The following is a 16884-nucleotide window of genomic DNA, read 5'->3' on the forward strand; positions in this document are numbered from 1 at the left end:
GAATGCTAATTTTGAAAAGGGCTAGAGGGGAAGAGTCACACTGAATAAAACAAAAGCATAATTCCCCTTCCAAAATACTGAAGACTGACTCCTTTCTAAGTGTAACTAAGCTAGAAAAGGAATCAGACATCAGATCAGTAGTGACAAAACACTCTTTCCTCAGAACTTAGTTCTTACTGAGCTACAACTACATTTTGAAGAGATTCTACTTGTCGATATTTTCTGTTTTGGTCTTCCAAATTTCCTTCTTAAGGGTCAAACAGGTAGGTCAATCAATAGGTAGGTTTCTGGTAGCAAAAGAGACATTACAAACTTGTGTGGTGTCACTCCTGCAATTCTGGTACAGAAAGTAATTGCATTTGCAACTGTATTTTCACTTTGGTATAAAGTTCCTCAGACACCAACAAGAAAAGGATGATTTAAGGGGTAAATGATTTAAGCCCCTGAAGCAACTCACTGTTTTAGCAGCAAACTTACAATTTTTATATTTTTTTTTTAAGGGGAGGAAATAGAAAACATATTTAGGACGTAGAGATAGTAAGAAAGGTATCTGACCAAACAAAGATAATGCTGGAAAGTCTGATACAACATAAAGCTCATTTAAAATCGGTTCCTTTGGTACAAGAACTGTATAGCAGGGCTATGCCAGTGTGATCCATTCCAATAAACATGTTAGACTCGGAACCCTATTTCTATTTGACCTTCTACCAAAAGCACTTCCATAAGCTTTTACTGAATGACTTTCATTCACGTGTTTATTAGATTACAACAAATAAAAGGGTTTTCTGATTAAAGTTGACAGTTTTAGCTAAATATTGCACTATGATGGCTATTTTTTGCTATTTCAGCAATCTGACAATGCTACTCTAAATGATTTAAGATCCAAAACCTTAATGTTTTGTGCAATAAAGGCTACTAGCTTAAGTGGCAGTGATATATTTAGTTATTAAAGGATTTATATAATTACTGCAGAAAAAAAGTTTAATCACACAGTTTAATACAAAAGGAAACTATTTAGGACATGGCAATTTTCCGGTAGTGCTGTAAATGGGAGTACAATGTATATTTTGACTAAAAAACAACATGTAAGTCACCTTAGTGTAACCCATACTCAGAACTACATAAGTTAAAAGGGGTCTAAACAATTAGACCGCTCAGTATTTCTTGCGCCTGGAACACACCGCCCTACTAACGTATGTGACAGTCATTTCATTCCTTCCACACACAAACACAAGCTTCAGGAAACTCAGCTACTTTGCAGAAACCAGGTGTTAACATGTGTCCTTCCTTCCACTGTTGCTGATGCTACTCATGCAAATGTTCCTTCAACAGTGAAATCAACCTTCTGCTAAAAAGCTTGCCCTTCTATACATTATTCCCATTTCAGCATTTTATTAGATTGCAGGCTGAACAAGATTCTAGGACTTGGTTGCTGAGTCAGGATTGGAGCTCTGTACAGCTGACTTGCCTTGTTCTCCTGTGTCAGAAGGAACTTTAAAATTACAGACTCAAGCCTTTGTACAAGTTGCTAATAATGGAAACTTTTGTGAAGAGTAATAGATCACTGGTGACTACTTTCAAGTAATACGCAGTGCATTACATTTCATTCAAAAAACACCTGTGAAAGGACTGTGCAATTTCAATGAGGAAAAGACAACAGCACTAGCCTCAAAATCTAGTTTTATAGATAGAAAGAACAAGTATATTCTCCAGTCTGTTACAAATTCACGGTCAACTCTGACAGGCTGTGACTTGTAGATTTTTAACACAAAAAAACTTTACACAAGGTTTGCACACTGCTTTGAAATTTAATGCTATATTAGTCTTCAAAATAGATTAGTTTCAATTTGACCTTTTAGCTACAAAATTCTCTGATAAGTGGCTTGGGAATCAAAGTCATTTACATAAATTGGTGGATTTTCTTACCAACAGAAGAATATTACACTGCACACATATATACATATATAAAAACTATAAGATTCAACCAACATTTTGAAACAATAAAAACAAATCCTATTCCCCTCATTCAAATAAAAGAAATAAAGGAAAGACAGTATTTCCCCTGACACTTAATCTGTTACAAAACCAAAAGCCTCTCAGGAGACAAGAACAACATTGTTATTCACATTTTTTGGGAATAGCCTGCTCCTCCCTCCAAGCTCATTAGCTAAAGCTGTAACAGTATGGGAATTACAATATGAAAATCTACAAAACTGAAGTTTGAAACCGTAAGAAGCAAACAAAAATACTGGACCTTACTGAAGTAATTCTTTAATGGCTAAAACTTTGCCTTTTTAAAAAACATTAAATCTATTTCATAACTGCCAAATTGCAACTCTGCTAGTTTCAGAAATCATTGCGTTCCCTCACATTCAGATTCTTCCACAATTAAAACCTCGCTTGAGACACACGGAAAGTACTACAAAGGTTCTACTGGGGAAGACTGAACACTGGTTTTAGTGTACTCTGGCTGTCTAAGGGTTGTCCTCTGTGTGCTGTGGTTTCCTACCCAGCTCTTTAGTACTGATCTTTATCTTCTAATTGCCACTCAGAGCCTTGCTCAATATTATTATCAGGACAATATAGCCAATTTGTTCTTCAAATTTAAAATTGATTCTCCAATTTGTATATTTAGAAATAAGTTCAGGAACTACCCATTCTGGGCTCACTGTCAAAATTCTGTGGAACCAAAAAATTTGTATAAAGACTGTCACTCTTATTTTATACATATTTGATGGATGTAAAAGATTTTTCTGCCCTAAACAGACTTGTTTTGCTGATCTTCCAGGCATGTTTCTCTCTTTACCATGGTATATGACAAACACTGAAATAAGGCTTTGATTCATAGCAGAATCCAATGTAAAACTGACCTGCACACCTTACCACTCAGCCCAAAAACCCCGTGTTGTTCCCTCAAGTTCACACTTATCAAAGGGCTGAAAAGGGCCACACACCAATTTTAACATAAATTAAAAGCACAATCTCTAAAGGGGTTCTACTAAAAGGATCTAGGTAATTTTTATTCTTGATAGCTAAATCAATTTGAAAGAATTCAATCTGTGAAATCCTTCATTCACAATCATGAGGTGTTGCTGACTTTTCCTTCATATAACCTATGCTAGTTGGAGAAGATACTTGATGTAAATAGAAAAAGATGCCCTATAGAATTTTCTTTTTTGCTCTCAAAGATGTATTTAATAGATCACATACTACAGAAAATGTATACTTCCCAAGACCTACCACCATGCCATCTGTCAGAGCAAGCACCTTTTGCTGGAAAATATTTCTTAGACTCAGTGATTTCTCCAAAATCAAAGTTTTAACCCATTCTGTTCGTGGCACAAGGTTGACCAACTGCTGATGGAAGCCATACAGTAAATTATGCCAGAAAAGATTCCCCAAAGTACAAGGAATCACATTGCTAAGCAAGACTTCTGAAGTATTTTACTGATTCATAAAAAATACAGTAAGCTATTTAAATATTTAATATTAATTACTGTTAATATTATTTCTCATTATTAATATTAATTTAATAAAATACATTATGTGACTGGAAATAAGGCAAACTAAGAGTAACACAGAGACAGAAGGGTCTACAAAGATATAAGCCAGAATCCTTCATTTCCACGGGAAGTTTTCACCAATACATGATCTTGCAATTTATTTTTTTTTAAAATGCTGCACTAGGTCACAACTATAACTTCAAAAAACTTTCTTCAACTATTCACTAAACATTTATTAAAGTGGTTTTTTAGCCTTGCTTTTTAGAGAGATAAATGTCACTGTCATGTCAGTCTGTCCTACATGTTCTGTACTTTCCAAACCTCTTACTGACTTCACCTAAAATGTGAAAAATGATAAAAATTTCAAAGTTACACCTCTGTTGGGAAAAACATAAGGATAAACAACTTTTTCTTAGCTGAGATACTCTTCTTCACCCATTTGAAGAGGCAGCCAGTGTATGTCACCTGCTCTTTGAGGATTGTCTACATGACAAAAGTAATATTTAAACATTTAGTTCCTTCTCTCTATCTGCATATACTCATGAAATCCATGTTAATTTAGTCAGATTAACAATGCTGAAAACATAGGGATTCAAAAGTTATCATGTGAATATTTCTAAGCACATAGTTATAGAAAAACTGTAATATAGGTCACTATACATTATATAAATACCTCAGCTCTAATTTTAGGTGTAATTCTTGAAATTAGCAGCTTTGGTCCCATTTATTTCATGAACTGATTCATGCATCCTTAAAATCAGTAAGATTCAGGGTGCAAGCTACTATCCAGAAACAGAAAGATCCCTCTCAAGGAATATAAATAGATATTTTTTTTTTCCCCTCTCCCCATCCCACACGCCACCCCTCTCTTAAAGCTGGGAAATAAGCAAGTCATTATTTAATCTTAGGTAGAATTACATAAAAAGCATACACAAGTCTCTGAACTGAAAGTAAAATGTTCCACAGATTCAGAGCAACTTGAACTTTAAGTGATATTTGCCCTAAGGTCTGCTATAATTTTTACCCTTTCTCAATATACAGATCACCAGAGCTGAGGTGTACTAGTTTGAGCTGAAAAACCCTGACAGAATCCTAAGCCATTGTTTTTCCGTACTTGACAAAGCCCTTAACCTTTGTGCATAACAAATATTTCTAAGAATATCAAAACAAAGCTCTATTTTCTTCACTAAATAACTTCCCATCTTTTTAATGAAGAAAGACTTTTTACCAAGGCTTGTAAATGGCTTTAAACTGAAAGAGGCTAGGTTTAGATTGGACATAAGGTAGAAATTCTTTACATTAAGGGTGGTAAGACACTGAGACACTGGAACAAGTCGCCCAAGGAAGTTGTGGATGCCCTGTGATTGGAAGCGTTCAAAATCAGGTTGGATAGTGTTTTGGAGAACCTGATGTTGTGAAAGATGTCCCTGGCTATGACAGGTGGGTTGGAACTGAACGATCTTTAAAGGTTCCTTCCAGCCCAAAACATAGTATGATTTAGTATGAATTTATATTGCAAATGAAAAAGCACTAACACAAGCTAATAACGTATTGTATACTAATTTTAATTTTATATCTGGCTAATATTGAAGTGTCAGCAAACTGACAGGCAATCTCATAAAAAATACTGAAGTAACTGTTTGCAGCTTGTTCTCCTTTAGTTGCAACACACTGTCTCACAAACTCGTAGGTTGACTTGCCAATGTCCTTTACCCAGAAGCTAAAAAAAAACCCCAAGCTTTTATCTCTGCCAAAGGAAGACACCAGCACCCAGCCAATTAAAAAAAACGTGTACATAGTTTTGATTATTTTTTTAAAGCTTTTAGTATAACTGAATCAATTTAATCCTACAATCTATCTTACCTAATGGCAATAAACATTCAAATTATGAACATAAATATCATCCATATTCATGATCCTTTACTTGCTAAGTAAAGAGCATTGACAAAAAGAATTGCTTTATTTCAATATTATTGTTAGAAAGAATTTACATAAGCAAATACTTTTTGGGTGGGTATTTTTCTAGTTCATATTTATAGATTTCAGTTGACTGAATAGACTATTTCTGATTTTCATATATAAAGACAAGAAGTCAACATACATCTGTGGAAAACAATTCCTAAGGCAAGAAAAAAATATCTTACCCCAGACTGTATAATTTTCGCACAATCCACTGCCATTTTTCCATATATTAAAATATTGATGCTGTTGATCCGTGAACACAAGTTATCCAAATCTAGAGAAAGAAAAGCAGAAGCAATTCCAGTCACCATACCTTCTCCAAGACAAAACAGCAATGGAAAGGGATTTCCAAAATAAGTTACTCTACAGCATAACACTTTTCATTCCGATTAATCTACAAATAGAAAATCCTTTCAAATAGTTATCCAACTTCTTTTATGTGATAACTATAGGTATATCAAGCAGAATATTCTTCATTAAGAGGACCTATTAAAATGTGTACATTAAACAGAACTGACAAAGCCTTCCACTTGGCCAATTCAGTGTATAGTGTGAGAGAGGAAATACTATCCAGTCACATTTGATTTTTTACATGAACACAAATCATATTTTAGAACTATATAAACTGGAGATGTTCCAGGACACAGACAAATAAAGAGCCTTCCAGGAGGACTGAAGCAGAAATTACATTATTATTCTAAGAGTTTTCTACTTTTTACTGTTTCAAAAGCAACACTGATTATTTAGATGTGCAAACCTATTTTTTGAGGCTGTGGAGAATGTGCAGGAAATCTCATCCCTCCTGAACAGTCACATGAAATTTGGAAGACTCAAAGAAGGTTTGCCTCCCTCTTTGGGAATCCTGAAGCCAGTAGGGAAACTGACTCAGGTCCGATCAATTTCATTCAGCTCTGCTAACACCAGTTACAAGCAGCATCACCAGGTAGGATCTGCAGCCCCCAGGCTGGTGTTCAGACACAGTCACAGAATTTGTAGAGTTAGGAAAGCTCAGAGGGAGCCAGTAATGTTTCTCTAACCAGTGTAAGCAGCTGAGAAGGAAACGGAAAAGAACGGAAATCTTGAATTCAGCTGACTCCTGACTAATGAACTTTTGGACTTAAAAGGGACTACTGTTTTTTACTATAATTTATTACATGATGAACAACTTAAGAAACGGAATTTCACCTGATTAGTCAGGTATTCTAATATAAGTAGACATATTGTAAGACTTATGTGCTTACATTAAAACAGAATGAAATACAAATATTTTGCTGCTAATCAACATACCAACCTATATTAAATGCACACTTACATAGTAAGCATGCATTTTTCTTATTCCTTCCTTATGATAAGCAGTTTAAAGATACACTATTAAAGCTGTACATATAGCTAATGCATTTCCAGGGCAGTATGTTAAAATATTCTGCAATGAGAACTCTACTGAAATATAAAGACTCTATTCTTCCCATTAACTTAACTGGCATAAGTTTAAAGTAATCTTGTTTCTGTAGAAAATGAACACTTAAAGTTTTTTTAAATATAACATTTTACTGAACACAAAAATAAGCAGGTACTAGTGATGTAATAGCATGAGGTCTAAAAAAGTGTCAAGTAGTTCAACAAAATAAATCTAAAATGTATATTTAAATATAGTACCTTGAAGAACAATCTTCAAAAAGTCAGTCCCATCTCCAAGTTTCACTAATGGGTGGGAAAGAACAACTATTCCCTAAAAAGTAAAATAAAAAAACAAACAAAACCAACTGTGAATTGTGAACTAAGACTACACACTTACTGGAACACTGATAATAGCCGAAACAGCAGTAAGCTAAATAAAGGTAGAACTAAAGTGCAAATTACCATCTGAATTCTTTAAAAAAACATGAATAAAACCTGATAAAGACTGCACTGAAGAGCAATATTCTTGAGCTTTAACAAAGGAAATATGACATGTCGACACTACTTAGATGCTATGACTAGATGACAAGCTTAGACTAAACAATGGAATAGTAGCTATGGAAGTACCTTTACTAGTTACAATAACAGCACAAAGGCTACAGTTTTAGCACAAAACCTGAAAGACAGCTAAAACGGTAGGGTGATCAAAATCTTAAAAGATACAGCACTTTCTCAAAAAATGTTGGCAAAGGATTACAACAAGTATCAAAACAAAATCACAGTCAAGGAATAAAAGATGTATATGAAGCTGAATAATCTGTGAAAAATAAACTGTACAGCTGAGAGAACAGTATTACAAAGTTTTGAAACTGTAGTGACTCATTAATTTGTCAGCAATACAAACACTCTAAAAGCTGCAAAGGTTCTGTTAATTAGGTAAAAATACTCTATAGTGAAGTTGAAGTTACAAGAAGCAAAAATCACAGACCAGCAACTTCAGTGATGTTAACATCCCTTTGGAATAAATGTGTTTTGAAAGAAAGACCTCTCATCTAAAAAAGGTTCTCCTTTTAACAGTAGCAAAAACATTAGTCAATTGTATTCTTCCACAGCATGGCAGGTAAAGCACTGTATCCTTCTCAAGGATAAAACCACAGAAACTTCTTCAATAAAGAAAAACAAAAAAAATTAAAACAGACTCTATATAAAAGTGTTTAGAGAACTACACAAACATCACAGGAAAAAGTCAAAGGTTTCTTGTAATGAGATAGCAGGGGCAATCTTTCTATAAATGCACAAAAGCAACTTTAAGAGGACAGTCAGGTAAATCATAATGATTTCAAAGTACATACTCAGTGGGTAGCTTGTTTAATATAGTCGTAAACGTTTCTTAAGCCAAAGTAGGATTATACACACAGTAGCAAATTGTTACTGTAGAGAATTTTTACAGTAAATTTAGTTCTACAACATGTTAGTTGAGGAGAAACCCAAATCAAATTCAAGAATTTTACTGTTATAAAGAAATACTAAAACTTCACAAAACAACCTTTTTCAACCCAAAGTATATTTTATTACACTAAAAAATCGCCATGTTGAATTAGATTTAACATGTACCATATTGTTTTATTGCTTTTGAGACAGCAGTGCTTCAAGACCAAACCAAAAGTCAAAAATCTATGACCATATGTTTTTAACAGGTAAGTTCCTACTTTTCACAGGAAAGACTAATGAGTTCTGTAAGGAGACTAAAGTATCAAGTACTTACTTTAACAATTAGCATCTGCAAAATTATGCCAAAACAGCACAGATTTAACTGCTCAGAGACAAATTTTGTCTTTAAGCAGCAAAGGTATTTATTTCGTGCAATGTTGGGGAGCTAGCTGATTCGCACCGGACAAAGTAGCTCCAAAGTTTTCAGTGAAAAGTTAGGTATTTCATACAGTTTTCCTGAGAGGTTACATCTTTACATACATATTCATTTGATTTTGACATCCAATCATTCTATTCATAATAGGTGGGATCTAGGTGGAGAAAACCTTTCAACTTTCTTTGTTCAACGATTTCCTGACTCCTGGTCTCCTTATCTCCTTCAGGTGCCCACCTGATCTTTTCTAAGTATTCAGAGTACATTCCTTTAACATCCAGTGGTACATTCCTAACTTGTCAGTGGAACCTTTTCTTATTATTCAGAGTACATTCCCTTCTCAATACAAACAGACCATCACCTAGAGCGTTGTACCAAACTCATCCTGACTAATCTTTTTAAGACCTTGCTCTGTTTCAAAAATAACATCTGAGATCTGTCTATGAATACTTGCAGAAAGATCTGCCACTTGTTTTCCATATTACAACTTTGTATAATATTTAAATATTATATATAATTGCTCTTGATGAGATTGTACGCCTTGAACTGTACTCACAGATAAATAAAATACTACAGAATTTTTCTTGTAATAACGTCCTTGTAACGAAACAAAGTCACCTCAGGAACAGTCTGTATTTATACATACATTTTTTTCTTACTAAAGAAATTTCAGTCTGTACAAGCCTGCTATTTAAAGGCAGAATACATTGATGAGACTGCTTTCTGACCTTTTTTACTCATTATTTTTTCTTTTACCTTCCAGTACCCTTCCAATGAGTTTTCAAATTCTGGGACTACATTCTTTGTTATAATAGTCTGGCCCCACTACTTTCTTCTGTATCCCAAATGACGTACGGAATTAAACTCTATAACTCGAAAGTTATAAAGTAGGTATGTTTATTGCGCGCAGATGCACGGGGGATCGCTCCTCCACAAGCGTGCATGCCCGAAGTGATGAACCATCTCACATTTATACAATAAAACAAATGAATATTCAATTAACGCCTATACATATTCGTTACCTTACTCTCGCTTCGTATGTTAATTAGCTTATCAGTCCTTTGCCTGGAATGTGGTGGTCTTGCAGGTTTGTAGGTGATTCATGCCCTTGTGACCATCCGATCTTCTCCAGCAAGACTTAGCACTCCCTTCCTCTAGATAACATTGGAATGTCTCTCATCCTTTTCTCATCCTTTTTATAAATAGCCCCTCTGTTAGAGGAAGAAGGATAGGTGTCTCCTCAAAGCTGTGTGACTAAGTGACCAGACACCATACCCACATTCCTTGAGCAGACATATACAATCACAACCGATGTCCATTGTCCCTATTTCACACTATTTCTCCATATCACAAAGACGTATGCTCTAGGTCTCTTTCTCAGCAGAAATACTACCCACTGCTTTCTCAACATGCCTTAAACTCTTGGGCTCCAAATTCCAACAAAATCTACTTTAGCAAAACCTGCTCAAATTCACTTTCCCCCCACAAATCCTGCACTGTTTATTGAGCTCATAGAGAAACCAACCCCTCCCCATTCATTAAGCCACTTAGACTTAGTCTCAGACTGACCACGTGCAATTCCTTTATTGAATCTGACTCTTTCCTTGCTGCAGCCTCATTCCTCAGTCTGGTCTAACAGCTGACTTGGCAGCTGATTTTCAGGTTTGGTTCAGCTTTGCCATAGCAAAAGCCAGAGGATGATGAAGTAATGGGAGAAGGTATCAAGCTCAGTTAATGGTCATCGTGACTAAGGATGTATAGATGTTGCTCATGCTGTGTTCCCACAAATTTAAATTAAAATTTGTATTGTTCAGAGAGATGCCAGGAAACAAAACAGTTTCAGAATAATGAAAGGACTGAGGCATACAAGCCAGACAGCAGCATCCTAGATGCTTTCTGTTGTTTTTTCCCGTAACACACTTCATGAAAATCCTCCTCTCCCCTTCCTCCCTCCTCAAAGCAGGACCTGATCCCTATTTTGGCAGGTCTACTGACAGTGTGCTGTGCCACTGCTAAGATAACCTAACATCAGTGCATTCTAAGGTTTGCTTCAAGCTCAGCCTGCAGAACTGGATTTTCCTACACATTTAATGATGCATTAGCACAGCTTTATCAGCTGTCCCATTGCACTGAGCTCATATCAAGCCGTTTTAGTCACCTACTAATCCGTGTCAGCAGCAGCATGATGTTCTTTCAATATAAGGCAGAAGTCTGAGAAAGATTCCATACACCTTCTCTTTCCACAATTGGCTATAACACCATGTATGCTTTAAAACATAGTCTGGTAACAATTGTTCTGCTTTCCTAATGGAAACATTTATTTTTGCAGAAACATCTTCTAATATATAATACATTTTTGTCTACTTCATCATTTCCTTTGTGAACAAGAACCCCTGTTTTTCCATGTCAGGGGTGCTTGCAGACACAGCTTTTAAAAGCAGGAAAACCTGTATGTCCTACAGGTGAATGGGGACAGAAAACTACACCCTGAGGAACAGAACCCTCATTTACTAGCAGCATTGGTTTATTGAGGTTTCCATTTTGTTCTCTTACAAGACCTAAGGTAAGCTGGATCATTCTCAATCAAATCACCTCCTATCAGGCCCTGCTTCCAAAAAGGGCAGCTTTGTTTTTTGTTTTACCTGATTATGCTACTCCTGGCATCTCTTTGACACCGTAACAAACCAGTTCAGAGAGGAGAGCAGCAGCAAACTACCCTCTCTTCATCAATATGGACAGCCTTCTGCCACTTAATTTCTCATGAATGGACTCAATCACAGGGTCAGGTAAGCACTAGAACTGGAACTGCAAATATACAGCTGGGGAAGCAAAAGTTTTTTTGATACAGAAAATGACTAGGCCAGTTCAGCTCATATTATTTAAAATATTTGTGCCATTTTTTAAGGATGCAAACCACCTAAGGTTTTATACTGAATGTTTGCTTTATTTATTTGTTTGTTTTCTCTTTTTTTTTTTTTTTTTCCTGTAACAGCCTGAAGGCAAGTCTGGGATGATATCGATTTCCTGCCACTTAAGCACCACAGATGATTAAAAGTATTTCAGAACCATTCACAGAAAAAATTGAACAGGTTAAAAAAGAAAACTCTCAAGAAGTGACACCACATTTAACAGAGTATATTTGTTTTAGGGAAGAAAAATTATTTCTGCACTTCACTAGTACCCTAGGTTTGTACTTCTAATCTTAAATATATTTGGGACTACTGTGAAGTATAAATGCACACTTGGTAATGGCAAAGAAACTAACTGTGTCTTGGTGCAGGTAGCTGCCACAGAGTCCTCTTCCTAACACCGGATATTGCATTCCTTCACACAAGAAAGGAAAACTGCTTTAGAAGTCATTATCTGAAATCTGATCTTTAAATCTGGTAAGGATGGTAGTGTTTATTACTTATTTAATATCAAAATACCACCCCTACAATCCCTCCATTTTCAGCACAGCTTTCTGTATATTAATGTGGTTTTAAACAGGTCCACAGTTTAGAAAACAAGAAAAAACCCACTCTTCTAAAATTTAAAGTGTGCCAGTGTAAAAGGAAGGGGCAGAACTATGAATCAACAAAGTCAATAGCAACATGCAATGAAGTACAACAGGGTCATAGTTTTGCATTGCTTAAAGATATGCAACAGATGCACACAAAGAAACACAACTGCAGCAAATCACCAACCGAGCTGGAATATGGAGCTCCCTTATAATTATAGCAGGAGCTATTTCAAAGCCAAAACTCTTTTATTACTAACTTACCTGAAAGTATTTGTTTGTATGATCAAAGCCTTCTTGCAAATGTTCCAAATCCTCCTGCTGCAGATGGCTTGGCAACGAGGTTTCAGATTCTCCTTTAACAGTCCTCAGCAACTGAACAGGCATAGCTGCTTTATCTAAACAAAAGTGATAAATAGACTCCTGAAGCTACATCTCTTGTTCAAGTTAAGAGTTACCAGAAGTTGCAATTTCCTCAGAAAGGGGAGTATTTATCTAATTCATAATAAGAAAGCCTAATTACGTAGGACAAAAAAATCTTCAGAGGGACTGTCCTCATCTCTTATTACCATGAATAGCAGGAACAGAGAAAGTAACATTTCCCTGGCAATAGACAGCCATCCAAATTATTCTGCAAACATTCCAAACGCTGCAAATGGTAACAAAATGTTACTTTATATACAAATGCAAAGGGTAGTGTAAACAATGTGAATACTTCACATACAGAAATGTACATTAAAAACCAAGCAGGGACTTTGAATGACCCAGTCCCAGCACAGGTCATGGATAAACAGTCTCTATATTCAGGTGTTTCCCTGTAAGATAATCTGATTGCATCAAAGTAAAACATCTGTCATTTTAACTTACAATGAACAAAATACACCTATGTACAGATTAAAAAACTGATCAATGTAATAAAGAACAGAAGATGGGCATCTACAAGTCAGCTTTTTTTCTTAACATTTAAAAGCAGTAATAGCAAAACCAACTCTGGTTCCTTAAGCTACTGTACCTAGGCAAGAAAGTATTCATTTAAAAGCAAAATACATTCTATCAAGTCTGATAAATATCATCTCAAATAGGAAAAAATTATCACCTGACTTGTGGGTCTTATTTTAGATTGTAACTTAGCCTTTGAAAACCAGTCCTCGTCTACTCCAAAACGCAAAGCGGCCCCAAGAATTCAGGAGAATAACAAGGCCATGCATCTTCACTGCTTACATTATAAAGTAGGGGATTATATATTGTAAGCCAACAAGCAACTTGTTTCTCTGTAACTTCCTCTCCGGTGTACATGAAATAAGGAGGCCTTATTACAACATTCAGAAGACACAGCGGCTCCAGGAGGCACCTTTACTTAAAATGCCATAGATTCTGAGCAACAAGCATAGCTTACTACAAGAAAAAAATCCTACAATATGTTTGAAGGACTTTATTTATACTTGTCCTTCTCACTTGCAGTTCCACAGTTTAAACACACACAGACACGAATTAGGCTGCCAGGTATGATCTGGAGTGTATGTACAAGAAATAAGGAAAGCTTTCAGGTTCCCAGTGTTTTGCTTTCTGTGTGAACTGATTAAAATAATTAGCATTTCCTTTTAGGTGTAGCAGAACCCAGATACAAGCTCTAAAAGCCCAGCAATTTCAGTGTTTAAGACAAAGCACAAATCCAAAGGCTTGTGCACTTACAGAATCAGACAATGGCTCTGCAAAGAGGTTTAAAGACTAATTTTTGACCTTTGCACTGCAAAATAGACATGACAAACGGATCAAGTCGACCTCCTGTTAGAACTGGGAATCACTTCACTGTACATTCTGAATATACAAGTTACTGAATTCTTTTGAGCAAGGAGAATCTCTAGGATTCAGTGATAACCAACTGAACTTTGACAGATGGTAACAAATCAGAAGAAAACTCATTTCACTAGTAATGGAACGATGTTCTATAAATCTCATAGATCTGAGGACACATAGGAACAAGTAATACAAGGAAAATAGGGTAATGACAGTCAGAATTAACATCTCTGGGTTTTGTCTCCCAGATCAAGATAAACAAGCATTCTTCTGGAAGAGGACAAAGAGATCACAAAGCAAGACTTCTCCCTATTGTCTTTTTCTGATTAAAAACTCCATCATACTAGTCTTCCATGTCCAGATGCCTAAAACATTAAATTGTTATTTCTTTCAGTAAAAATTAATCAAGATACATTTAAAAGAAAAAAATAACAAAAAATATCAAACTGAGTCCCTAATAGCACCCTAAATTATAAATAAAATGCAAGACATGCTTTACCACTTTTAGTTCATACTGCCAAAATTCCAAAATATAAGTGATTATTAACAATGGAACTCAATTGTAACAGCTGCAAGCCCTTAATCTTGTAAAAACACAAGGCTAAAAAAAAAATCAGCATATTCATATTCTCCATCTTGACTCCTGAACTGACTTCACAAAGGAGGAAGTCAAAATTAGATCTGTTTTTGTTATAGTTTGATGTCATCGTAGTACATCCATCCAGTGTGCAGCACAGCAAATAATTAACACCCCTTTGCCTGAATTACTCAGATCCACCCAACAATTGAGCCTTTGCTCAAACCCAGGACACACACTACTGGGTCCTGTCTCTATCTCTTGCTACAACAAATGAACTGTTCCTCTGTACCCTCCTCTAGAACACAACTTTTCTTCAAGCCCTAATGAGAGATTAGCTTTGAGGCAGAGAAGCAAAGAAAACATAAGTAGTAAGGTGTAAATTGGAAAGATTACTCCCATCTCTACAACCAAGAAATACTTCAGTGACACATAAAAATTATATAAAGAGGATTAATGTCATGTCAGGAAAAGCAAGGTGTAGTGGTCAGAGGCATGAGGAGATTCCTCATCTATCAAAGCAGATGTGACTTGCAGAGAAATGTGTAAAGTAATTCTCCAAATCAGAGAATAAAACACACTATTGTGTGGAGCTCTGGAGGAAACCTCACCAAAGTTTCATAAAGAATAAGGAATAGCCAAAAGCATCAGCATCTTATTGATGTGATTAGTCAAAATGATATCTTTAGATATCAGTAGATATCTGAAGCCCCTGTAAACACAAATACTAGTCAGCTCAGTATTTGGGCCAATTGTGCAGAAGTTAAAACAATTATGAAATAGATAATGGCTCACTCTAGATGTACACACATATAGACATACAGCCATATGCTCTTTATATAGTTTATGTGAAATTTTCTCATTAAAATGAACATTTACACCATTGAACAACACACAAAGTACAAAACTACAACAAACTCAATCTGCCATCTTTGGTCGTAATGATTTAAAGAATCACTTTACCAATATACAAGTGAGTGGAGGTTATCTTTATTCGGCAGTGCTGGGAGCATGGGGGATTGCTCCACCAAAGTCACGCACACCGAGGGAATCTTTCAGCCCTCTCTTTATACAAGTCACTCATGTCTATTCATTAACTTTCCGGGAAGTCATTAACGTATCTCGCACAACATTCCCTATGTCACCTATTCAAGGATTTAGTACATCTTCAAGTTAACAATATTAACCTATCTTGTGTCTGGACAATTAGCACACTCCCTATGTCACCCATTCAAGGCTTTAGTACATCCTCAAGTTAACAGTAAGGGTCTCCTCAGACAAACACGAGCAGATCGTTCTTTAAATAAATCGTATATGGCCCATTATTCAGTACAGCAGTCTTAATGAAATCCAGACTACTCGTGAAGACCGAAGTCTGTAGTCTAGAATTTTTGTAATAGTCTAAACTTGTAACTTGTCATTTCCTTGAGAATTCTTAGGAGAAAACGCCATGCCATATAACTAAAACAGGAGGAAAAAACCAAGTCAGCAGCGTAACACATCTTACTCTCTTAGCTGCAAGGCTTTAGCTTGCTGTTGCTGCAGATCTTCAGGCACTTATCTTCTGGAAATAAGTCCTAAGTTATTCTAATTCTTAATACACAGCTGGTACTTCTTTCATTAGAAATTTTAGTTTTAAAACAAGCCAACAAAAAACAAAGAACCGAAACAAAATATCTTTTATTAGTTTCAGATTAAAATTCAGTAATCTGATAGCGTGCTAAAGTGGCCACAATCAAATGTTACCTGAGGAAACCCGATTCTTACGCTGCCATTACCTCAGCAACACTTCCCCTCTAGAAAGCGGCGACGGCGCGCAAGCCGCGCGGAGCTGAGGGAGGCAGGGCTGCGGCGCGCACGCGAACTGAGACCGCCTCAGCGCGCCAACCCCGCCACCGCCAGGGGCCCAGGCCCTTAAAACTAGGAGTTTATATGTATTATCACAAGCGTATTGACAGCAATTGATTTTCAGTACACTCAGCGTCAACGAAGAAGAAGCGAAAAAGAATTTTTAACTCTTAAAGCACCGTGCTTTTCAAAGTGGGGATTCGAGGGCCGCAGCAGAGCGGCGCGAAGGGCAGCGCGGGGGGGCGGAGGCGCCCGGCAGCCGCAGGTCTCACAGCGGAAGGTAAAGCCCAGCAAAGCACCGGGGCGGCACAGGGCAACGGGGTCCCCTCTTCCGCCGCCACCCGCCCGCTCCCCTCTGCCCTACGGAAGGGGCAGAGCACCCCACCGCGCCCTGCCCGCCGGCACCGCGGAGGGCGGCCCGCGACCTCGCCGGTAC

General features: G+C 36.6%; 1 protein-coding gene across 4 annotated transcripts in view; it reads right to left on the reverse strand.

Annotated features, from left to right (window-relative positions):
• Positions 1-16884, reverse strand: part of POT1 (protection of telomeres 1) — a 91809-nt gene that overhangs the window by 63532 nt on the left and 11393 nt on the right. For 3 of the 4 annotated variants that reach the window (XR_013929180.1, XM_080393923.1, XM_080393921.1), the window contains exons 2-4: positions 12491-12624; positions 7122-7194; positions 5648-5739 (exon numbers count right to left, since the gene is read on the reverse strand). Coding sequence is in view for 3 of the 4 variants with exons in the window: in XM_080393923.1 (XP_080250049.1) it covers positions 5648-5739; positions 7122-7194; positions 12491-12624 (299 nt within the window). In the remaining variant the exon portion in view is untranslated. Of the gene's footprint in view, positions 1-5647; positions 5740-7121; positions 7195-12490; positions 12625-15211; positions 16870-16884 lie in introns of those variants that run through there. The other variant, XM_080393922.1, reaches the window with a different exon arrangement.

The sequence above is a fragment of the Falco punctatus genome (genome assembly GCF_963210335.1).
Source record: "Falco punctatus genome assembly, chromosome: 6".
NCBI classification, from domain to species: Eukaryota; Metazoa; Chordata; class Aves; order Falconiformes; family Falconidae; genus Falco; species Falco punctatus.